General features: G+C 41.5%; 1 protein-coding gene across 2 annotated transcripts in view; it reads right to left on the reverse strand.

The window, feature by feature from the left end:
* Positions 1-24,709, reverse strand: part of ppp2r2ba (protein phosphatase 2, regulatory subunit B, beta a) — a 41,245-nt gene that overhangs the window by 12,473 nt on the left and 4,063 nt on the right. The window contains exon 1 of one of the 2 annotated variants that reach the window (XM_085475123.1): positions 6,700-7,618. The exons of the other annotated variant lie outside the window; for it this stretch is intronic. Coding sequence (XP_085331249.1) covers positions 6,700-6,769 — 70 coding nt within the window. The 5' untranslated portion in view covers positions 6,770-7,618. Of the gene's footprint in view, positions 1-6,699; positions 7,619-24,709 lie in introns of those variants that run through there. 2 annotated transcript variants of the gene reach the window in all.

A 24,709-nucleotide genomic window follows, 5' to 3' on the forward strand; every position in this document is an offset into this window, starting at 1 on the left:
AGAGAGAGAGAGAGAGAGAGAGAGAGAGAGAGAGAGAGAGAGAGAGTGCTGCAATAGAGTGAAAAACCTGCTACTGCATCTGGGGGAACGAGTTCAGTTCAATGCAGCACACAAGTTCAGACAATAGAGTCCCCATAGACGGACTCATCGCTTCACAAAAACCTGTCGTGCATGGTGGAAATGACCATGCATCCTGTCTGTGTGTATACTGTGAATCTGGCTCTGTCCTCCTCCAGTTTTAATTTAAATGTTAGAGAAAGTCACAGATGAGGCCAGAGGGATTCTTACGAGCACGTGTTGATAATGATATGATGTGGGAGGGCAAAACTAATTATATTTGAATGAAGAAATAATGACCTTTCACAGAGAAGACAAAGTCTGACCTAATTGCAGCCTGGGAGAACCCTTCAATGCACCATGCTGGTGTTGCATGTACTGTAGCAACACATGCTAAAGGCGCTCTGTAAATGCATTTGTACACCTCATACATGTAGTGCATGTATGAGGTCTTTCTCTCTCTCTCACACACACACACACACACACACACACACACAGTAATGTCTTCCAGTACCACCAGGCCAAAGTCACTCATGTGAATCGAATGGAATCGGCTTAGCATTCAGCATTCTTTAATCAAAGCTGGTTTCGCCCTTTTTTGCCCTTCTCCTCTCTGTTTCTGCCCCCTCCCCATCCCCCCCCCACTGCCTCTCTTCTTTTCCCTTCCCTCATCATCATCATCCACACATTAAGTCACTGAGGGGAAACAGTAATTGATGGATGCTATTTAACAAGTTTACACACGAATACATCCTTCAATCATCTCTTTGAATGATCAACCAGGCAGAGCCAGTGGAGCTGAAACACACGCTAACGTGATGGAATGCTCCCTTAAATGAGTTTTTTTTTCTTTCATGCAAATGATTTCAGACCAGACATGACTTGTAATTGCGTTTGTGAATGGCAAACATCTTCTTCAAATGAAACTTTATGACAATAGAAAAATAAATTCGCAGCACTGTCACAGGTGGGCAGGGTGTCTCAAATGATTTCTGCTGTTGTCAGTTGTTACATGACCAAGATGACTTGAATTAGAGGGAAGCCAGACACTGGACTGATCAAATGCTTACTTGGATGGACACACACACACACACACACACACACACACACACACACTTTCTCTCTCTCTCTCTCTCTCTCTCTCACACACACACACACACACACACACACACACACACACACACACACACACACACACACACACACACACACACACACACACACACAAAACCAGATGAAGCCTATAAATCCTGTGGCCAGCCAGGTCTGACAAAGACAGGTCAGCGCTTCCTGATGCATCAGAGGGATGCTTGAGATAACACACATCCATCACCAGTAATAACTCAGACGAGCCTGCTGGCCTGCTGCTCAGATGTCTACATGGAAGACTGAATTAAAACAGGCATGGCACAGTTCTTATCTGCTTCTATCCAACAATCTGACCCCCAATAACCCCTTCACTGTGCAATATAGAATTGGCAATCAGACCAGCTGGATGGAAACATAGATATGCATCGATTCTGGAATGAAAACCCCGTACGAAGAGCCAGAGACACAGGAAAACCAGGAAGGGAGGGAGAATATTGAGTTTATTTATAGAGGCCTGTGCACAGCACACCACCCAAAAGAGAGAGGTGCCACTAAATGCAATCACAGAGAAAGGAAAGGTCTGGGGAGAGAAGTCGGTTTCTCAAAATAGCTCAATAAAAGCTTGTACAGCAAGATTCACTGGCACAGTCACCGGCAGAGACCAAAAATAAGAGTGCCCTGCCTAACCTCTAGACAACGCATAATCCTGTCAGGAGCTAAGGCAACAAGAAAGCAAATTGACGTTGATCTCGTGGCACTGCGGAGTTGTGTAAGACACAAAGACTTGAAAAAGGTGTGCCTGAATAGAAAGCAAGTTGCATAAGGGGTGTGCAGTATTACCAGGTAGAAGGAGGGACGTGAGCAACCTGGTGCTGTGCAAAAGCTTTGTTAGAGGTAGAGGGGAAAGGATTACAGCACTTGTGCTGAGCTGCCTGCGTCAAAGGATCAAGCCGGAGGATAATTCAAGTCTGTTCTCACACTCCCTTTCACCTGCCAGTCTTGTTCCCTCAATGACAATTAACAAATGTGTCTTTAGTGCCATTCTTCCTAGGGAATGAATAAACACACGCTAGTATTACATGCTCTGGAAATGGAGACCATTCATGTGCTGAACAAGCAGCTGATAATAACTTCAATTCACACCACCAACAATAGAGATCAATCACATTTTTGAATAAACCCCACTACCTACTGGTCCGGTACCCCGTCAGATGATTAAGGGTTTATTCAACTCGATTACCTTCACATAAAGCAACAGAGCACAATGCAGGTCTCCTCATCAGAAGAGAATGGCTCTTTGTAAGATCTGGAGTGAACAAGCTAATTAACCTGGTTTCTCCAGGATCAGCCCCATGAGACTGAGACAGGGTGTGTGTATTTTGTGTTCCTTTTTCTTGCATGTGTGTGTGTGGATTCTTTTGTGCATGTATCTTTGTGTGTGTGCATGTGTGATTTTTTTTTGTATCCCCACACTCCAGGGAGTTGAGGGTGAAATGGGCAAGACGTGATACTGCTTCTCTTCTCACACTTCATTAACACATCGCCGTGGTACACATCTGACTATAGACACAACACGAGGCAAAAATGGAGCAGAGGAAGAGGGGATAGAGGAACCAGCATTCATCCCCTGCAGGCCCTAAGCTGAATACCAAGAAGAGTGATTTCAAATTCTTGTTATTTGGTATTCTTTTAGAAATTGAAAATAGAGAGCAGGGGGGATGGTAGGAAAGCGAGGATGCGCAGTATTATAATCCCCCACCAAAAACAAAAGCTGACACTCACGCTCGATCTGTCTGCCTGCGATGCTTTGGTGAAATCCCTTTCATCTTCCTGTTTCCATCAAAGATTAGATGGCTGCTGTACAGACTAAAACCTTACATTTATTAGTGACCTTATCACCAGCACATGTAGCATTCTGAGTGGCGCTGCTTCCTCGACAGGACACGGGAATTAGCTATCAAAACTTACAAATATATCCCATTATAAAATCCCAGAAAGGTCAAGAACTGCTTAGCCTTGAGGCTAGCTGCACCCCGAATGACTCACACACAGTACGTCTATCCCAGTGCTAACTCATCTACTGACCAGGAAGCCATATCACAGTAGAAAAATAGGACATTTTTGTCATCGTCCTACAGTAGCAACACCACGGGTATTCTTTAATAAATTCTCATTAAACTTTCATGGTGCTTCAGACTTAATAAGAAGCTAATCAGGGGATGAAAGCAGCTGCTGAATAAGGAGTGCGACTCGCCCCAACTTCACAGCTTGCCATTAAGCCTCCGCTACCCCCCGCACCATCTCCATACATGTACATGCACAGTCTTTCTTGCACTATGTGGTGAGGCGGGGCGAGGCGTTTTGAGTGCTTCATAGTAAATAATGGATGGGACCTGAGGGTATGGTGGGCTAAGTCTTTTTATGCCGGGGTCCTAAAGTGTGGCCCCAGGCCGTTTGCCTTGGCACAGCCGACAGAGCTCTGGCTCTGTTCTCAGCAGCAGCGGCGGCAGCAATAAAGGCTGTGAGCCCTCTGTAGTGGGACTGCATCAGTATTCAGTGGGGCTAGAGAGGTCACATCACACACAAGCTTGTATCAGACAGATGTATAACAGCAAAGCAAAGAGCAAGAGGTAGAATGTGAAGAAGAGGGGGGGCAGGGGAGAGAAAGAGGAAGGGATTACATATCCGACCAGTTGTTCTTTAAGTCATTGTTCCACTAACAAAATTGTAAAGGACCAGAAATCAATACTAAAGCAGGCGTTATGTTAGGTCCTGCCTCACAGCCAGAAAGCTATTTGCATTTTTAAACCCAATGTGGTGCTATTTCATCCATTATCACAACATCCAAGGAGGAGGTGGCTGAAAATGAACTGTTGTAGGAGCACCACAGTCCACTGACTCAACACGCGTATACACAGCCACGGTGAGAAATCATCCATTCTGTCACCATTAGCAACGTGTCATCTGCAGGCGGTTGCCGAATGCAAATCAGAGTGTAATACAATTTTCTCCCCTCTAGATAATAATGATGACTCTGGAAACTTCACTTTAAAATTGAGGAGACTTTGAAATTTCATGCCTGACTACGAATGACTACAGCGTGTTCAACAGAGTCAGTGTAACCACCCACAGACCCACCAAGCACTGAGGGGTGGGATTGGTGCAAGACAAAGGTCAGCTTGAGTGACATCATTAGAGTATCCTGCTTTTGTGGACAAGGATTGCCTGAGGGGAAACCCAACCAACTCACTGCTGCTCATCAGAACCATTGTGTGTGTGTGTGTGTGTGTGTGTGTGTGTGTGTGTGTGTGTGTGTGTGTGTGTGTGTGTGTGTGTGTGAGAGAGAGAGAAAGTGTGTGTGTGAGTGTGTGTGTGTGAGAGAGAGATAACGTGTGTGTGAGAGTGAGAGAGAGAAAGAGAAAGTGTGTGTGTGCGTGTGTGTGGTCTGCACATACTGGGTCTGATAAAAAATGTGCAGTTTGGGGAATTCATAGAGATGGGCAGAAGACTGACTTTATAGCACTTAAGGGTGACAAGGATTTAGAGGTTGAAAGGAGACACACACACACACACACACACACACACACACTAATTCATGATATATGAAGTGTGATGATCAGTCATAAATTACAGCAATAAAACATAACAAAAGCAGACATCTGAAAAGCACAGATGGGCTTCAGACTGGATGGTCCTTTGCTTTGGGAGGACATATTTGACAGTCCTCGTGCTGAATGAATGAGATGGTAGATGGAAGAGTGGGAGAGACAGAGAAGGAGCGACAGGGAGATGAAGATTCCCTGCCGTTTTTAAATCTCAGCGCACACATCAAACAAAGATATTCATCGCACCCTCTCGCGCACTCGCTGCGAACCGGTGGCAGTGAGTTTAGTTGTGAAAGAGAATCATCTAAGCCCTAGGCAAATAATGGTGCTCTCCATTTGAATGAAGAAAAGGAAGGAAAAGGGACGAGGGGAAACGGCACAAAAGCGTGCAAGAATGAGAACATACGTATGTCTTTTGAGCCCTGACTTTGTTTCTCCTCCAGCCTGCAATGGCATCTGTAACCTGAGCCCCACAGAAGCTCTGTGGTGGCTCTGACCCACCCTGCAGCCACTCATAACCTCCAACAACATCCATCCTGTTCAATTGTGTAGAGTGTGTCCATAAATATCTTATCCCATGTGGAGCTCCATAATATTTGAAATTACATTCCTCTTTTCACTGATTTTGTTCCTCACCCAATCTTATGGTAAGTGGGTGGCAAAATGTGTCTGGTGTGAAAAAAACTAAAGGATTTCCCAGTTCTGCAGTAACTATTTATACAATTGGCAAGCCTTCCACTGAAACACTGCATCAAACTGAACAATAAAAACCACTCAACAGAATAGGACAATTAAGCTGAAGATGGGAGATGTCCACTTATTAAGGAATTGAAAATTGAGCTTAATCTGTGGTTAAAAATATAAAGTTATTCATATGTGGCCCTTGGCATTTACAACAAATACAGTACAGAAGGGCATTTAGCCTCTATGAAGTTTGATTGTACTGCAATAATTTTAAAACAAAAAGCCATCAGACCTCAATGTTTTTGTAATCTCAATGCTATCAGTGCAGCAGATAATGTCTATGAGCAATCTGCATAATTGCATAATGAGATCAACCACCATTTTCACCTATAAATCAGTGTTTTATGTTCATTAGCGATCCAAGGAGCTCATAGAGAAAAGCTGGAGCTAATTGGCAGAACATAAGGGAAGTATTAAACATCACTTTTAACAGGTTGGAACTCAAAAGGCTGATGTCTGTGGTCAATGAGGAGAAACACATGCATGGAACAGAGCAACATTTGTAGCTGCAGGGTGGGGAAAAAAAGGTTATGTGCATTGCATACAGTGAAAACGTGTGTCTGTGGATGCATGTGTGCTAGAGAGAGAGAGATGGATCCATATTTCATTGTGTTGTCTCCTTGAATTAGGGCACCTTGCCTGCTCCTTTTTTTTTTTTTCAACAAGTGCACACAGAAGGAAAAAAAATACATTTTTTCCCACTACTTCACACATTCTCTTTAAACTCAGAAACTAGGGAATAAAACATTCTGTACTGGTGCCTCTACAAGGAACAATCCAAACAGATTAAAAAAACCCTGATTACTCTGATCAAGATGCTTATTATAGCGCTAACCGGTGATGGGAAACCACCCCATCCTGCCCAGTTATTACATTCTCACTGGATCTTCACCACAAATGACCAGAATGTTCCCGTAATAACCCCAGCTTATTCTGTGACTAAGGTGATTAAACGAGCTTTAAGTGATCCCACCTTTATGCATTTAATAGTCCCCGCACAGCATCATTATATAGCCTAACATGAGGATATTTATTTTTATCATCTATTTATGCCATCTTATGTGTAACCTGCTGTCATTTACGGGCTACTTAATAATTAGATTGACCAATTTCTTGCTGTGATATTAGCATCCCTTTAGCTACAGCCGCAGGTTATTTACTGTCAAACACCTTTAAACTGTGTTTCTTTTCAACATCAAAATACCTTCGGTTGCATAGTTGTGGTCGCGAAGGAAGCTGTTGTTGATTTTCCGGGTGTCACTCTCCTCCTCCATTGAAAAATCGGCTGATTCGAAATCCTGAAAGCGGCAGACCTGCTCCCATCCTGCCCGGTACCGTCAGCAGGCGGGCTGTGGGACCAGCGGGGGGCCTGTCATGGCTCCAGATCTCCGGTGTAATCAACACAATCGCGATCAAATACCTGTGATGACGACGGTGCACGGGGCAGGTCCTGTCCACACCTCGGGTGGCATCCAACAGACCGACCGTCCGCAACGCAGTGACAGTGTCGACTCCAACAGTGGATTTAATAGCCTAATTATTGCAGCGCGTCATAGGTGCGTCTGCCTCAGGGAACTCTTCAAACGCGTATCTCCCAAAAATGTCAGCACGGAAAACCTGCAGCTTAGAGCTGATGATGATTTCAATAAACGTGTTCTTGAAGGTTGAACCTGAAGTAGCAGCAGCAGCATGGGCGCACTCCGTAAATCTGTTCTGGAGGACTGGAGTTTAGGCAGGCGAGATTTTCCCCTCCCAGTGCCAGCGGGGCGGGCGGGATTATGCGTCAACAAGCTTGCTCCGATCACCTCCGCATTTCCATGTCATAGCCTACAGCGATGCATCTCCACTTTTTCTGGATCCAGATTCTGCATGGTCTCCTCGCTCTTTCTCATTCATTCATTGATCGAAACGGCCCGGCGCCTGCGATCCCTGCAGCTCAGCTGACTCACTGTGCCGGATAGCGCAGAGCTTCACTGTAGCTGCCCACTCTGCTGCTGCGCTTCAGCAGGGGCCCCTCCCTGCTGCTTGACGGCTGGCTCTTTAAAAACCTACAAGCAGCAAACGTGACGCTCAGTTGAACCACCAGGACTAGTAAAGACTTCAAAATCTGTTCACAGATTTTTGAACCACCGAGGTTTGTGTGTGTGTGGGTGTAAAGTCACTGGTAGCAGGTTGCTCTTAAACTACCATTCCTCCATTCTGCTTCAGAGGCATCTATGCACTGCAGTGGCTTGTGTTACTTTTCTTCTAATTAAGACCCTAAAAACAGCTATTCAAGCCACAACACTGAGGTTTGGATGGATGTGTTATGAGGTGCATGACATGTCACATTTCTGTCTGAACACATGACAGAGGATTCAGAAATTAAAGGCAGAGAGGGGTCACAAAGCAGAAAGACCGAGACAGAGAGAAGGAAAGGTGAACTTAAACTAGAGAACAGAGGTGACTAGAAAGAATAAGAAAAAATAACCAGAGGCTGATTAATTAGATTAGTAAGGTCACCATCTGCGGCTCTTTCGGGAAAGATCTGATTTCACTGCTGAGTTTAATGACGACACACAAAACGAAGCTTCTTCTGGTCAAATCATAATCTTTAATGAGTGTGTGTGTGTGCAGCATCAGAGTGCAATGCATCTCAGCTCTATCTACTCACTTTACGCTAAATCTCTTTGGTACCACAAAGGGACTGGGTATCTCCCCTGCACAAGCCTCAGCGCACATAGCATCAGCAGAGATTGTGGAGCCCCCTCTACTAAATGCATTAGCTCTCTAATCCACAGGACCATTTGCACATCCAATCCTCTTCTCCTCTACTAATGGGGATCTGGCTGTGAGGGAGGCATGCTGCACATAGCAAAAAAGACAGGGGCCTCCTACACATGCTGTTTTACACCCCATCAACCTCCAAACTCCATCTCCATCAGAATACATTACGGGGCATTATCCATGCAGGGGGATAATGAAGGCTGCTGGAGCATCCGTGAGGACTCGTGGTTCACGTTTCCATATTTACAGTCCTCCACACCTTTAATGAAATCAGCAGAGAAATGCTGCCATCCTTGACCCTCTTAGATTTAACTGAGTGGTCAATAGCATTTCCCACCTCTATCAATATTTAAACAGGATATACGGGGACAAAAGAAACACAAAGCCCTCCTCTTCAACAAAGACTTTGGCTAAGTCACAGCTGAGCAGGCCGAATAAACTGAAATGGAATCGGCGAGACAAAAGGGTTTTATAGAATGAAGCCACATGGATGAGCGGTTCAGTTTTGTCAGATTTTGTTGGGAGTTGAGGGGGGAAAATTATGAGGCAGAAACATGGTTAAAGCACAGATATTTGACTGTATAATGAAGGAATAAGTGGAGACTGCTGCTTGGAGCCAGAGCCTGGGATCAATGCTACAACATCCATACAATATCCTCTCTTCCTGCCTTGGTCCCATTCGCTGTGCATACAAGTCCTTACCTGCATTCCATTCCCCTCCAGCACTTCATAATGTGACTAAGAAAGTAATTACAGGTTGATACACTCATATTCTCAAAGCCTTCACTCAAAAGGCCCCAAGTTTCTTCACCCAATTGATGCTGTCCTCCTCCTCAGAACACCAAGCTACTTGTTCTCCTCCGCTACCTCAGCTCTCTCGCTCATTACACCCCATCTCCCACTCCACTGGGTAAGACACTAGTGACTGAGCGTCTACAGCCCAGCTGCTGCGTGTCAGACTTGTAGGAAATGCTCTGGGGGGCGGCCAGAATTGGAGAGCGTGTCCTCAATTCTCCTCGATCGTGTGGACAAAGTGGGTTAAATTAGACTCCAGCAGCATCAAACATAGGGACACAATCACGTGGCAATGATATTTTAGTCATGGCCAATTGCTTTCCTTGATGTGTTGTAATTGCTTGACCCGGGGATTCCGGTGAAGGGCTACAGGAGGCAAAGACGCTGTCTGCATACCAAAAAAATGCATGCATACGCTTTTACATATAGATACTTGAGAACACCGCAGCTGTTCGGCACAGTTCCCTATACTTCTACACCTTCATTGCAATTACCTCATATCTCAGAACTTCAGTCAATAGTGTATTGATCGGTGGATAATGTCAGGTTTAAATAGGCGAAGATATTGACTATTGTCATCAGTTAATCCAATAAATAGGAGGTTGTGGTAAATAAATCCCAAAGCATATACGCAAGGTAACCATAGTTTGGGCTGAAAATGCAATAATTTATTTTACACCAGTTATCTTGATTGTAAATTGGTCATGTCAAATCTTAGACACAATGCTACTAGAATACCTTTATTTGTTATTGTACGGCTATATAACAAAATCTCGATCATCTCTCTGAGAGATTTGTTAAGTCCTTGATCCACCTGCATGTGTCATCACCGATAGCTAGATTTAGCAGTTTGGTCATGATTATATCAAACGCAGAGCTGAGGTCTACAAACAACAATCCTGCATATGTCCCCAGGTGTTGAAGGTGAGTCAGTGCAGCATGGAGACGGCGTTTATAAGAACTGCTGTTGACCTGTTGGTCCAGTGTGGCTGGAAGTGAAGTAATCTAGTGATGCTTTTTAGCATGTTCACTATTTATTTCAATGTACTGACATGCTATCGTTCTTCAACTACCAGTATACACGAGACTGGAATGTTTTGCAGGGTTTGTGATTCATAAATCAAATTTCCTATAAACATGACATTTTCAATTGATGGTGCAAAAGGAAGAGGTAACTAAAGTTATTACAATTATTCCAGAGGGGAAAAACAACATCTGTGCCACATTTCATGGAATATCATTGAGTAGCTGTTGGAGGCGTTTCAACAGAGAACCTCGTGGTTTCACAGAGGGAAATGTCAAGAGATGATCAGTCATAGGGACACGCCATTTGGAAACATAAATGAAGACGCAAAAAACTGTGCCCCGGGCCATCGAGCTGGTTTATCATATATTTCATCAGATGTCAAAACTCTGATGTGCTGGCAGAGTAAGACTAAAAGTCAGCTTTTTTTCCACACAAGTAATTTCTATCATTCATTTTATGTTCATGTTCATCACAGCTTGACTGAAACATGCCCATGTCAGAAGGCAGAACACAAATGTTATAGTCTTACCTGTTCATTTAACTGGATGCAACATGACCAGGGCACTCATTCAAATATGAAGAAACATGTTCACGTGACATTTGATTAATGATGAACGGAGCATTAAGATTGAGCTGCTGAGCAATAATAATATCTATAAAAGATTTCACAGCATGACATGTTCAAAATTTCTTGACAATTTATTTGACACTTGGAACAAGTGGTGGACTGACCGACTGAGGCTGCCTAAAACTGCTCGCTGCTGCAGCTTCAAATCCAATATTGCCATAATTGCTAATTGATTTACAGCACTACCCACAATGCTTTAATACATTCAGATATTTTAAATGAATAGCTGCCGTCCCTTGAACAGCACAACAAAATCTGTGATGGAAAGCAAATCTAAACTGCCTGAAGTCATACAATCATGCAAATTGAAAACTATGGATTATTTTACTCAGGAAAGCTGTGGTTACAGAATTAAGATTTAACCCTAGGCAATGTTTGACCTACTTTGTTTCAAGATTTATTGTAGAATTATGAAGCAGGTATTCTCACAAAACAGCTGTTCCTAAAAACTGCCATCATTTGACCAGGATGCTTTAACTGAACATAAGAAAGGACTGTATTATTATATTATAATAGTCCAGAGGTTTGAAAGCACAAAATGCAAAATAAAACAAAATACATTAAAAACACTAAAAAAGGCCATTTTCTTCCTCTTTAAGGTAGAAAGGTAAAGCTGTAATTCAAAACATATACAGTAAAGCCTATTTAGTAGTTGAGCTGATTTCGTATGACATGCCTCAGTGGGACAAGCTGTATCAGAGCACAACATGCTGAGCTACACAGTTGTTATGGTCATAATTTTTAATGTCTGTTCACCGGTTTTAGATTTTTTCTGTGTTACCCAACAAATCAGGATGATAATCATTCAATGGCATTAAATTCCCTCTCCAAACATTCATTGCCTGCCATTAGCCATGCAACCCACCCTGGCATTAAGAGCAGCTAAACACACGGGGGTAATAGGATTGGCCTGGCAGTCCATCTGTCAGGGGACTGAGTAGCAGCAAACCCCAAGGAACAAGTACCTGGCCTGGATACGCTCTCTCATTCTGCCCTTTCTTTGCGGTCTACTACGGAAATATTTATACGGTTTTTAAATGTAACCTCTGTGAAACTAAAACACTGCCATTCAAGCACATAAATGCCAGAAAGAAAAGGTAAAAAGCTGGAAAATACAGTCTCTAGTGGGAGTTTATAACCTCCTGGCTTTAAGTAATATAAAATGCTGCTACTCTTCTGTTAATAGACTACAGATGGAGATACATGTAGTCGGCAAATGAATTGAGTCAGGGTGGGGGAGGGATAACAGAGGAGAACTCAGGGCCTGGAAGAAGGAAGGGGAGAAAGATAAAAAGATGGATGTATAGTTTTGGTTGAGGGCATTAAATCAAGCCTAGAGGCTGTCCCTAAATCAGTAGGCTTTACTCTTGGTGTCATTCCAATTACATCAGGATGAGACTAATGCTCCATTGCTCCGAGACTTCAGACCAGCAGGACTGGATTTTCTGTTTCCCCCTGACTCTCTAGTCCCCTCCCCCAACCTCCCCCCCTTTAGCTCTCTATCTCTCCCTCCTTCGCTCTCTCTCTGCCTCCCTTGATAATAAATTAATTGAAAAGAATGCATGTACAATGATTAGCGCAGGACGTAGCATTTTGGTTGAACATTAATCAAGCGAAATGATTGTGTTTGCATGTACACACCTCAAGAACAGAGGCATGGATGCATGACCCACATTGGCATCTATATAAAGCAGGTACCCTAATCACAAAACACACACATATACACACTTATAATAGCCTTTGTTGTGTTAAAATGTTACGAGCAATAAAGCAACATACAAATTGGCCGACAGGTGAAGAATCCTACAACGCTGCTACACATTTTGATTTGTTTTCTGACTACACAGTCTAGTCTTGCTGAGAGGAAATGGTGCCACTTAACAGAAAATCATTGCATTGCGCTGCTACGGTTGCTAGGTAACTGCAATTGAACTGGCATTGCAATGCAACACAACAGCTGTCCACATAATTGGACAATTAAGATCTTAAAATGTCATTATTTTGGTTATATTCATCTCTATAAAGGCTCAAGCACGTCCCAACACATTTTGTACTAGTTGGGTTAATGGGAAGAACACAGAGGGCTCATGTTCGGAGGAAAGCTGGCTTTCATTAGTGAAAATGATCAGCGCTTTATTGGGAGAAAACAGCAAAAACAAAGTCTGTCTGTGCGGCCCTGAAAGACTGGACAAACACAGTGTGTTGTCAAGTATGCTATATTTAACCTACAGGACTTTCCTCTATGTGTGGACGCATGAAAGACCGACTGGTAGAAAGTAGGTTAAGCAGGTTAGTGAGTGCCTACAAAGCCACCTACCCATACACAAGTAGGGATCAATGCGCAGCTTATGTTCAGAACCGTGGACAGCTCTGCACTGTGCTGAAGCTAGCAGAAAGTGAAAAAGGCCTAAAGGGGAAATACAATTTCTATAAAATGTTTCTCAGATGTCGTATAGCTCGGCTTTCATTTGAACAAATCAGAGAGAAAAGCTAGTGGAGTTAGTTCAGGAGCTGCTTCTAATATGAATTAACTAGTCAGTATAATAAAAAATGACTATCACGAGTTTTCACAGCCTTTTGTGTCTTCAAATATTTTCTCTGTATCAAACTAACAATCAAAAACTAAGAATAACAAAACAAAGAAACTCTTTTCTGTAAATGGAATTCTTTTCCAGCTTTCACACAATTATACGCTGTTGTAATGTACATGCCTACTGTGTGTGCTGTAGTACCATGCTGAAGCACTGTTATGTGCCAGCATGTAGGTAATCACGCTTGTTGGACAGGGAGTGTCTATTCAAGAAGAACTCCTGTTACTAACAAGAAAAGCAGCAGTGTGGAAATAGCCTGACCCCACATCTGAACATTCTTTTCTTCTTTTTTTTTTTGCTACAGCTTGCCAGAGAGGGTTCCCTGCAGCCATTCAGTCATGTTTCAACCAGCCCCATGTGACAACAGAACATGTTCTCTGTGCACCTCGGTTCAAGACTCCCCCACCCACACACACACAGACTCAAGCTCTCACACGCAAATGCACATTGCTTTATTACAATAGTCCACACACACGCACTCCGTCAACAACAAAGACAAACACATGCAAGCATGTCACACTTAGAGGCTGTAATCTCCAGGAAAATCCCATTTGGCAGAGCAGCTGCCAGCGTGGATCACAGATAGACTGTAGTTGTGGTGCCCACAGGGTAGCAAGCTGTCCATCCACACTTTTCTATCAAGTAGAGTCGCCAACCACCCACCCACCCCCGAAACCGACACACACACCTAAAGATGAGCTTAAGATGGGATCAGGCCCTACCACTGTGATGGTAAATTCTTGCCATTTGCCACTCTAATAGGTAGGTGTCAATAAGCTCAAACAGCCTTTTTCTCATTTAAACAGGGCTTTGCTTTGTTATTTAATTTATTGATTTGTTATGAGTGGGATCTATGTTGCAACGTAGCTGCAGGGATTTGCCATTTTTGATGTAGCATGATGTGAGGAGACTTTCTGGCAAAAGTGGTCCGTCCATCTGTCTGCTTATCGTGCTGGCTGGCTGTCAAAAACACTTTCTCTGTTGATGTGAAATGAGACTTGGATAATAAAATAAAATATTAAAATCATTCTAAATCTTTCATATGCATTACAGATCTAATAAAAAACAACAACAAACTATATCCACCCATCACAGCATCCACAAATGTATACAAAATAAGATTAAACATACAATGACAGCATGTCATGTGCTCGAGGCTCCAGTATTAAAGGAGATAATCTTATAGCACCACCAACTGGTAAAAAATTAATATTACATGCTTGAACCTAGGCAACGATTTAAGATTGATTTAGCTTATTTTAACTCCGGCCATGATCCCTAAAAGCTGTTTGTCAGCCTGTACAGTTTACAGTACCACAGTTATGCATCTGTGTAATTTGGGTTTGTTTACTATTACATTCACATATTTATTGATTTTTTTGGACATAAGTGTGCCTACATTGTTAAAGATAAATGAGGCTGGGTCCTGTCTTTGTTAAGACCAGAAAAGCAGGATGTGCATGTGCATTGTTGAGCAGTGATGCACCCATCTTATTCGCCCTTTTGTATTCACTATTCATTTACTAAAGTGTCTCCATGTGATGCTAAGCTTAGAGAAGGTCATTCACTGGAAGAGACCTATTGACTGGTTGAAAGTCGTGGCACATTGATTGTATGTGTGTGTGTGTGGGAGGGGGGAGGGGTGAATTTGTGTTCAACATTCAAAGATGTAATTACTTTATTTATTTGACACTTGTCTATCTGGTGCAAAAAGGCATAAATAATAATCAAAACAATACAAAAAACCATCTTGCTATTGATTTTGTAACCAGCTGGCAGGCAAATGCATTTTTTCAAACACTAAATTTTATAGTGCATCCCTTGTTTTGAATATATTTTGTAGAATAAATTAGTCAAAGATAACAAAAAGCAGACCTTAACCATATTAGAATTCAGAGAAATATACCAATATTAGCACGAAAAAGAAAAATGTCATAAACATATAATGTAATGGATGTCATTTTAACAAGTACTTTTGTGAATGTTCCAGTATAATGGGTCATAACACAGTTCAGACATTGAAGCGGGCATTAACAGTTATTTATAAATGATTAAACAAACAGGTGTCCTTTTTATTGTTCTACTGTGAATGAACCAAATTAATTAAACACACACACAAATAAAATATATTAACAGTCAAATATAGTAAGCCAAATTAAGATAAAAGTGAAATTCACCGTTGACTCTTTCAATATATAACTTGTCATCAATTCATAATTCTCTGAAAAATGTGTTTATTATTTCCAGCACACTGATTCTTGAGTTATTTCCTAAGAACTTGCTTTGTGAGGTTAAAACTGAAATCTAATCATTTTATCCTTGAATCCCAAGAAAGTTTGTGGATTTTTTTTAATAGATTCATGACGATTTGAGATGCAATTGTTGCCAGGACAGCAGACGTTAATAGTAGTTTTCTCTGATAAAATATAGATTGCATATAAAAGATGGCTGTAGCCATTAATGAATCTCTCTTTGGTTTGTGAGGCTGTGTTATAAAGCCTCAAGATATGATGAGCAAGTGAGTATTATACTTTAATGTATAATATTGTAAAGGAAACAAAACATCAATCAAAAAATTGCTCTCTTTTTTATTCGGGCTACTGAAATTTATTTTGGGCTACCAAAAACTGAAGAGTCCCTGCCCTAAGGGCTACCAGGGATTTTGAAATTTTGCGAGCCCTGAGATATATTTTTTTTTTCTTACTTTTTTCTTTCAGCAACATTAAATTTAAAAACTGTACTTTTGAGTTAAAATATATATTTATAATTTTAATAAATGACAAATTAAAAAGGCATGAACATTTTTTTTGTATTGAAAAAATATCGAACCGTGACACCAAAGTATCGAACCGAACCGTGAATTTTGTGTATCGTTGCACCCCTCATATCTATCTATCTATAGATATAGATATATATACTTTGATCAGGCGTATCAGCATTTTAACTTCTCATTCTTTGTTCCACATTGAGAAAATGTCCCATAATTTTTATGGACTCAACCCTAGGGACAGGAACTTTTCTAAAGTCTACTTGCTTCCAAGGCCACCCTCAAAAAGTCACCAGGTACACTGATTTGGCCACAATTTGATGGACCAGCCACAACAAACACTGGGAATTTGCTTAGGACTTGAAGCTGGTGGAAGGTGACTGTGTTATTTTTCAATTTCACAAATGGAGAATACACAATGTGGACTCACTTTCAGCTTTAGTGTCTCAGACAAACACACTCTTTGCTTCAGATTTAGTTTTAGTTTGTTGGGATCTGGTCACCCTACTGCCATGTGATATTAATTATACATAAATTAAATGTGTGTGTGTGTGTGTGTGTGTGTGTGTGTGTGTGTGTGTGTGTGTGTGTGTGTGTGTGTGTGTGTGTGTATAAGATGTGGGTCACATGTCAGTAGGAACAGTTATCATATACTGTATCATCATGTACAAAGAATTAAAAGAAGTACATGTGAGTATAAGATTACACATTTTTCATGGTCATGCCAGGTTCGTGCATGTATGCATGTGTACTGCTCTCCCTGCATGTGATGTGACAGCATCAATATGGAATCCATAATTTGCTCACCCCTGGCCTCAGAAACAAAGCATAGCTAATTACTCTGGTGACACAGAGGGCACAAGCTGCCAGCTGAGGGCCTGGAGGAGAGCTTTGAGCTGAACTAGCTGCGAGAGGTCGACGTGTGGAAGCGGTCCTGTGATCTGTGATTTCTGAGTGTTCACCACAGATGTTAGAGGCCATACACTTGGCTGCACAAGTATGCAGATAAACACATTCATACGGATTTTTAAGGGCAGTGGCGCTAAGAGGACCTCCATCTCCTCTGACAGACGAGTGAGTGAAACCGCCGAGAGAATGTGAAACGAGGCGGGGAGTCGGGCTGGGAGTTTTGCCTTACAGACATGCTTCAGTAATCACACAGCAAGGAGGCAGACAGATAGGATGTTTCTTTGTGAAACAGCCATTTCCTCCATGCGGAGGTTCTTCCTGGCAAATCTAGCTCCTGGAACCTGACCCTGCTGCTTACAGTGAAAACCAGTACGCTCAGACAATCACATGTTACATGTTCAAACTGTTGCTTTTCCACTCAAGTGCTATGTTAATGTAAAATAGCAGCAATCAGACACACTGAAATATGTCACACACATCTGCGGGGCACACGTACTAATCTCACAGCTAATGGCTTAAGTTTGAGGTAAACAGTAAACAGCCCTGTGCGCCAGGACAGCTTGGTCTAGCGGCACACTGTCAATACTAATGACATCAGGACACAAAGTATCACTATGGAAACCTGGAGGCCCTGGGTCTGTCCCACACCCCTGTGTACTACCGGAAGGCTGCAAGAAAAAGAAGCCCAACTGGGGAAATAAAATGAAAGCGAAGGTAAGGAAAATCAAAGACAGAGAGTGCTAAAGGATGGAAGCTAGTGAATGAGATTCAGTAAAATGAAGACGGGTGAAATCAAGGGTGAGCCAATTGCCTGAAAGAAGGAAAGAGAAAGAGGGGGAACGGGTGAGTTGTGGGGTTTGGAGGCAATGGTTGGTTGAAGCTGGTTTGGAGCCAGAGGCGAGTGCTTGGTATGAAAACAGGCAGAGCAGTGTGCGGCAGCCAAGCCTGAGATTTAACTCTGCCGGAAGAGAGCTCCTTCCCCCCACCAAAAAAATAAATAAATAAATCTGCACTCTCATCTTCTACCCCTCCTCCTGCATGCATCACCCTATCCATCACACACTCCATTCCACAGCCCGACCGCCTCTCCTTTTACTCAGCCACACTTTCAAACAGACCAGATGGGCTCAGTACACCCCACTGTCTGCTGCCATCGACATCACTGTAATGCTACCGGCCTCCTGAGCTGTTTTACTTCCAAGTACAGTTTTGCTAAAGTGACTGCTGCAAAACCAGCTTGGCACTGGATCACTGTGAGCAGGTCTAACAGTATGAATTAATGTGTGGCTCATTAAGGGGAAAAAAAGCAATACCTCTCATGTTAGATCAGTCAGAGCATGTTGGGTCTTGGCCTTCAAAAATATTTACTATCAAGCGTAAAATTGGCTGCTGGAGGGAAACTTAATTTAGCCTCAGTATTGTGCTTTGTCACCTGCCGGGCCGCCAAACACCTTTTGTGCTACGTGGGTCACAGAGGCATTTGGTCAGAACAATGTGAACTAATCACAGGAAGCCACGGTTAAGAAGGAAACGAACATCGTAACAGAGTGGGTACAAACCCACTGTAGTCTGAGTTAAAGTCAGACTACAGGTGCTGGAAGATTAATAACTGCCTGTTTGTCTTTAATTCTCTTGCACAATTTTATATGTAAGAAATGCAATGTTTGAGCTTTAAAATGTTTTTGAAAATTTCTTCTTTACAAGCAATTATGTAAATTGGGGTTTAATAATATGGGCTGATTAGACTGAGATTTAATCAGTAATGTGATTTGGGAAATCGCATTGTCTAATTTAATTTGAGTTAAGCTTTTTTCTTTCCTCCTTTTTGGACTCATTGCCTTCTGACTCAAATCAGTTTCTGTTGAGCCTCAGCAGGCTCGAGAGATGGCGCCTAAGCAAATGAGATAACAAGTGCTGAACTGACAGACTGTCATCCAGTCACGTCTGCATAATCCCAGAGTATGGTGCTGGTGTCATGGTGGGATTTAAAATCTGGTTGCAGTGAGACAAAGGTGGTCAACAGAACACTTGGCTAAGAGTTATTTAAAAAACAGAACTACTGAAAAATATTCATCCAGTTAAAACCTGTTTTAATATGCCTGACATCCTTTACTTTTTAAATTATTTTTAAGCATGTGGATATAGTACATGTGTTGCATTCATTTCATTCTTTTGTAAAATTAGTTTAAATGTTATGTAATAAATATCTAGCACAAATATTTTTGATTTGATATTTTTCTTCTAGAATCAAATCAAAGCATATTCAGAATGTATTCAAAATTTAAGCTGTTATTACCTGGTACTGTAATGTACATAACAAAGTCACAACAAAGAAAAGCGATATTTAGAGTCCTCCTATACAGTGTTGGTCAAGTTACTTGAAAAAAGTAATCAGTAACTAATTACTGATTACTTCCCCAAAAAAGTAATCCCGTTACTTTACTGATTACTTATTTTCAAAAGTAATTACTTACTTAGTTACTTAGTTACTTTTTAAAAACACGATTTACAACCTGAAGAGGTGATAAAGCGATAGATCTTTCAGCCCAATTCTACCTTTTCTACATAATCCATCATACAAAATGTAATCAAATGGAAAAGTCCCTTTTTTAAAACTTGTTTTATTAGTTTTAATCTTTTAACTTCATGCATCAAGCAAAAAATTAATTATATGCAACATTCTCTGACTGGAAGAAATTTGTTTAATATTTAAACCTATTTTCTGCACATTCCAGCACATAAAATTATTGGTTTTTTTGTGTTTACACTCACTCTTTCAAATAGATGCAAGTAAAACACAGCAGAAAATAAATAAAGTCAAAGACTCAGCGGCCCTTTTGCTCTATTTTCACCTGTAAAGCAGGAGCAGGGTAGGCGGAGGTTTACCCTGGTGCAGGTGTGCCGCAGCGGTCAGTGGAAGAATCCGCGAGTTTCTCTGTGAGTTTCCCATTACGTCGTAGGGCTCTCGGTGCTTGCTCGGAAGTTTAGGGGGTTTTTTTGCTGTAAAAAGAAGTTTTCTTCCCACGCACGATGGACGCTAATGTTTTTGTCACTTTTTATGGAATCAAACTTAAACTAAGGTCAGTACTTCCACGCTTTAAACGCTGCAAGCTCATACTCGCTCCCGCACTCGATATATTATCCACTGTTGATCTGCACACAGCTGTTTTCACGAATGTTGCACTTGCTTACGTCACTGTCATGAGACATTCTCGCAAAAAAATCACAGTTTTAGTAACGCAGTAACGCAGCGTTCCTACGTGAAAGTAATGGTAATCTAATTACCGTTTTTGCAATAGTAATCCCTTACTTTACTCGTTACTTGAAAAAAGTAATCAGATTACAACGCGTTACTGCCCATCTCTGCTCATATATCATCCACCATATACTTATATGTTGTCAGTACAAACAATGGCAGTAAGAAACATAGTTTTAATAGCCCTGTATAGCATAAATCATTAGCTTGACTCTGAAGACCTTGGTGGATTTAAGCCAAAGTGTAATGGATTGTTGACATCACTCTACACCTTCAACTTCAAATCTTTTATTACACCCAAGAAACATATAAGCAATCATAAATACTAAATTGCTCACTTTAAGTGTGCGGCAGATAGCTGCTGTTTATCACAAGTCGTCAATATCAGACGTGACTTATAGGTGAACAAAATATAAAAAGACTGAGTTCTGGTTTTCATGTGACATCACGTGTCGGAGAGCTGGATGTTCTGTACTCTGTGTGCGCTTCCATGTGCAGGACTCGGGGGTTGTGGGGTAGCACAGTGAGTGAAAAGAGACCGCAGGGAGAGGTTGACTGGTACTCCGTGTACTGCTGTTGTCTGCTGCTTCATACTGTAACATCTGGTTACATTATTTATCCAGTGCCATGTCTTCAGTGTATAACACCATTCAGATAGGACAGTAAAAGCTTTCACTGCAGTATGGCGTGAGCAGTGATGAAGCATTCCTCCCTCTTCCCTTCTCCCTCACACACACACATGCAACACTATACTCTGTGGTTCTGACAGATAGAAAACATAACAGATGACTCATAAACATCCTGCTATCTAAAGCTGTCTCTGCTCCAGACAATGTTTTGGTTTTGATTCCTGCCTCTTATCGACCCTAATGCTCAGGTTGTTTTGTACAATCAGAAGTGCAATGACTCTGCAACGGTGGATGGCTATTTTCAGAAGGATATAGGAAAAACTATGCTGGGAAACCATAAAACGGGCACCTAAACCAAGATCTAATTGGATCACAGCTATTGCTTCTATGGGTGCGGTTGGGTTTGGGTTTCTACAGGCAGCTGAAAGGAATACCAAGTCATGTCTGCTCCTTAAACTGAATGCTTACTATCCTCACAGCAGATGACATTGTCACCTCTCCTTCACTGTTTTCCTGCAGCTTTTTGGTAGGATTCATGTGAAAACAGCATTATTCTATTTTATTTTCACTATTCCCAAAAAAGAACTATGGTACAGTAACACTACAATTTTCATGCAGTTATATTGTTAGTTTAAATTATTTTCTGTATATTTTCGAAACCTAAATAAAAAGATTTTTAGCCACTTGGGGGCAGCGGAAACTACATGTGAATAAACAGGTATCAATATTAACTCTAGCTTAACTATTCTGGCCTCACCAGCTAGCCTTAACTTTGTATTTTAAGTGCTGCAAACTATGCAGTATCAAGAAAAATAGATACCTGCCCCAGTATACACATATATATGTTATCATCCCCACTGCACTCAGTATACATATGAAAAAAATATCTGTGACTGTATTTACTGTATATAGCAACTATTTTTGTAAACCATTATTTATTTATTTTCCATTTTTTTCTAATATCTAATATTTCTAATAATTCACTTTTTCTCATTGAGCCTTGTGCTGCTGTAACATGTGAATTTATTCATATGGATCCATTGCTGAGACTGGACCGAAAAATAATGTTGTAGGCTATGAAGCCATAAACCTTATAGCTCTTTGTGGTTTTATTATTATAATCCCTCTGATAAGCATCCAGTTATGATCCATTAATACAGATACATTATTTATAGCTACTTTAAGACTATTAACTGTAATAAAATTGGACATTGTTAAAAGTGCCGGTAGTTTGGTTTGCATTTGTGCTACATGTTTCTGTTGCACTCCTAAAGTTCTATTTTTTTCCACATTAGCTCAACCCCTACATCTGAACTGTACAAAAAACCCCACTGAACTACAAGTGCCAGTGTGTACCTCAACCCTTACACAACAAATACAACAACACCCACACAATCGGTACGTCTGCTTAAAGTGAAAAACCTGATTTCTTCCATTTTGGGCTGCATTGTTTCAAATACGCGTGGTCGCTTTGTTTTGTCATCTCTTGTACCATTTGTGCTTCTAATCGGCTGTATATTCTTGTCACAGCCGCAGCACAGTCTCATTAAAGTTTCATCCAAGCTAGTCTATTCTTCCAGTCTAAATTCACAAAGCTTTAAAAGGCTGCAGCGCAAACAAGAGAAGTCTGTGTGTGTCACCTTGGCATGCTGAACACTTGTTATGCCTTCCACTCCGGGAAGTCTAATTTTAATCGTATTGTGTGCGCTTCATAATGGAAATCACCAAAATAGGAATTAAAGACGAGAGCTAGGTATCAAAACTATTTTAATTACACCACAACAGTATCAAACGAATACTTCCTCTATAAGCTTGTTTAGCACACTCAAGACTATATATTGCACTGACTGCCTTATCTTTTTTTTTCCAGGGCCTAATAATAATACAAGATACAGGAGCACTGTCATGCCAAGGGTTTAATGAATTGATTTTTATTGCACCACTGTGAGCATGTTCACAATAACCTGCCTCATTCAACATCTCTTTTATAAAACCACAGAGGCAGATGGGCGGAGAGAGGGCAGAGGAAGCCCATCCTGATGTTCTATATATACCTCAGTCCCAATAGTAGTTGTGTCTCTGCTGCAGCCCGTCAGCTGGAGCACAAGCCCAGCAGTCAAGCTTGCAAAGGAGCCCCTTTGTCTGGCTCCCAACCGGGGCACAGTCGATGCTGTTTAACAAAAATGAAAGGGGGGGGGTCGTCTCACCGTTAAGTTGCAGGCCAAAGGATGTAACATAATGTTTATTCTACTTCCACATATGACGAAACAGCAATAAAGAAACAGGACAAAGAGACCTGTGTCACTGTGTTTGCTGTAATAATACACTAACCCCTGTGAGGCACAGAGTCTCACTCATACTGTAAATGTGCGCTTCTTTTCTTGTTTTCCTGCAGATTTGCTGCGGAAACTTAGCAGGAAGTGTTTGCTGTAAAGTGAGATTACGGGAAAATCCTGTGTGAGGAGGACACTGATATGTTATGGTGTTTTTGTCTCACTGTGCAAGAGAACGTCATGTTTCTTTCAGTTGTCAGTGGCTCCTGAGATCCTCTGCTTTTTCCAGATAGTGTATTATCTGCCATTTATTTCCGTCTGTTACAAGCACCCAACTTGTCTCGCTTTATTTAATTCAGTATTTAAATAATTCTTGTATACTTCATATTCCTCGCCATTGTCTATCTAGGCTCTCCTTTTGTTGCTCTCTCTTTCCTCTCACATCCATCAGGTTGCAGCAGATGGCTGCCCCTCTTTGAGCCAGGTTCTGCTTGAGGTCTCGTCCTGTTAAAGTTCCCCAATATTCCGAGGTGACTGATTATAGGGAATTTTCCTCTTAAGGTCTTCTCTCAAATTATTGTAAATTCTTTACCTTGCAATATAGAGCAACCCGAGATGGTTGTAGCTCTAAAGTGGCACTAAACAGAACAGAACAGTTTTGTTTTCATGTTACTGTAAACTGCCTGTGGAGCAAGGGCAGGAGCTGTCAAGAACCAGACTAAGATACATATTTCTAAGCTTAGGCCTAGGCTGCCACTCGTTTGACAAACCACCTAATTTATCTCCCATTTAGGACGGGCCAGTCCATCTACTGGTTAAGAACAGTGACAGTGAACCAAAGCAATACAGGTCATAAAACATAAACAGTGCACTGAATGACACTAAAGGGATCCGCATAATTGTTTAGTTACTTGGAGTTGCTCGGCCCCATGTTAAAATACATTTTTATTTAGTACAACTTTAATCTTTACACAGCTGGGAAAAAAGAATGGATGCATGACTACAGCTTTGGTCATTCGTTTGCTAAAACCGAAACAAATCTTCTACTTTGTCATTCTAATCCTTTGCATGCAGCCACACTTCTTTTTACATTTACACCACTAGGCCTATGTCATGAGAGCACCTGCAGGCAACAAGCCAGAAAAGTGTCTTGCTCTAGGGGAGATACAGCATGGGACGTCAGAGGAGCAATCCAGGTGGGAAGAAAACCTTTTCAAGTTTACTTTACTTGTCATTAGGGTACTGTTCAGTCTTTGAAACCTCCTATTAGTTGTCTTCTCTGTTTTAGATAAGCTTTCTAGAATATGTGGAAATAACCCCATTTGATCTTTCCTATCTCAGCTTGGATACTATTTAATTAACGAGTTAAAAAGCGAGCTAATGGACATGCGATACTAACTGCAGGAGTATCCTATCCCTTCAAGGGCTGTCTCCTTTTTGACAAGCTGAAGCAGAACAGTCACACTTGTAAGTGTGTGAATTATGTGAGTTTGGTATGTAGGGTGTTTGTCCCCAACGGCATGCAAGGGCAGGATGATTACGACAAGTGTGTTTTGAGCCGTGAACTGGGTGT

Source organism: Copadichromis virginalis, linkage group LG2, assembly GCF_057382275.1.
Source record: "Copadichromis virginalis isolate Kocher_CV1m ecotype Utaka linkage group LG2, C_Virginalis_male_GT1.1, whole genome shotgun sequence".
In the NCBI taxonomy this organism is placed as follows: domain Eukaryota; kingdom Metazoa; phylum Chordata; class Actinopteri; order Cichliformes; family Cichlidae; genus Copadichromis; species Copadichromis virginalis.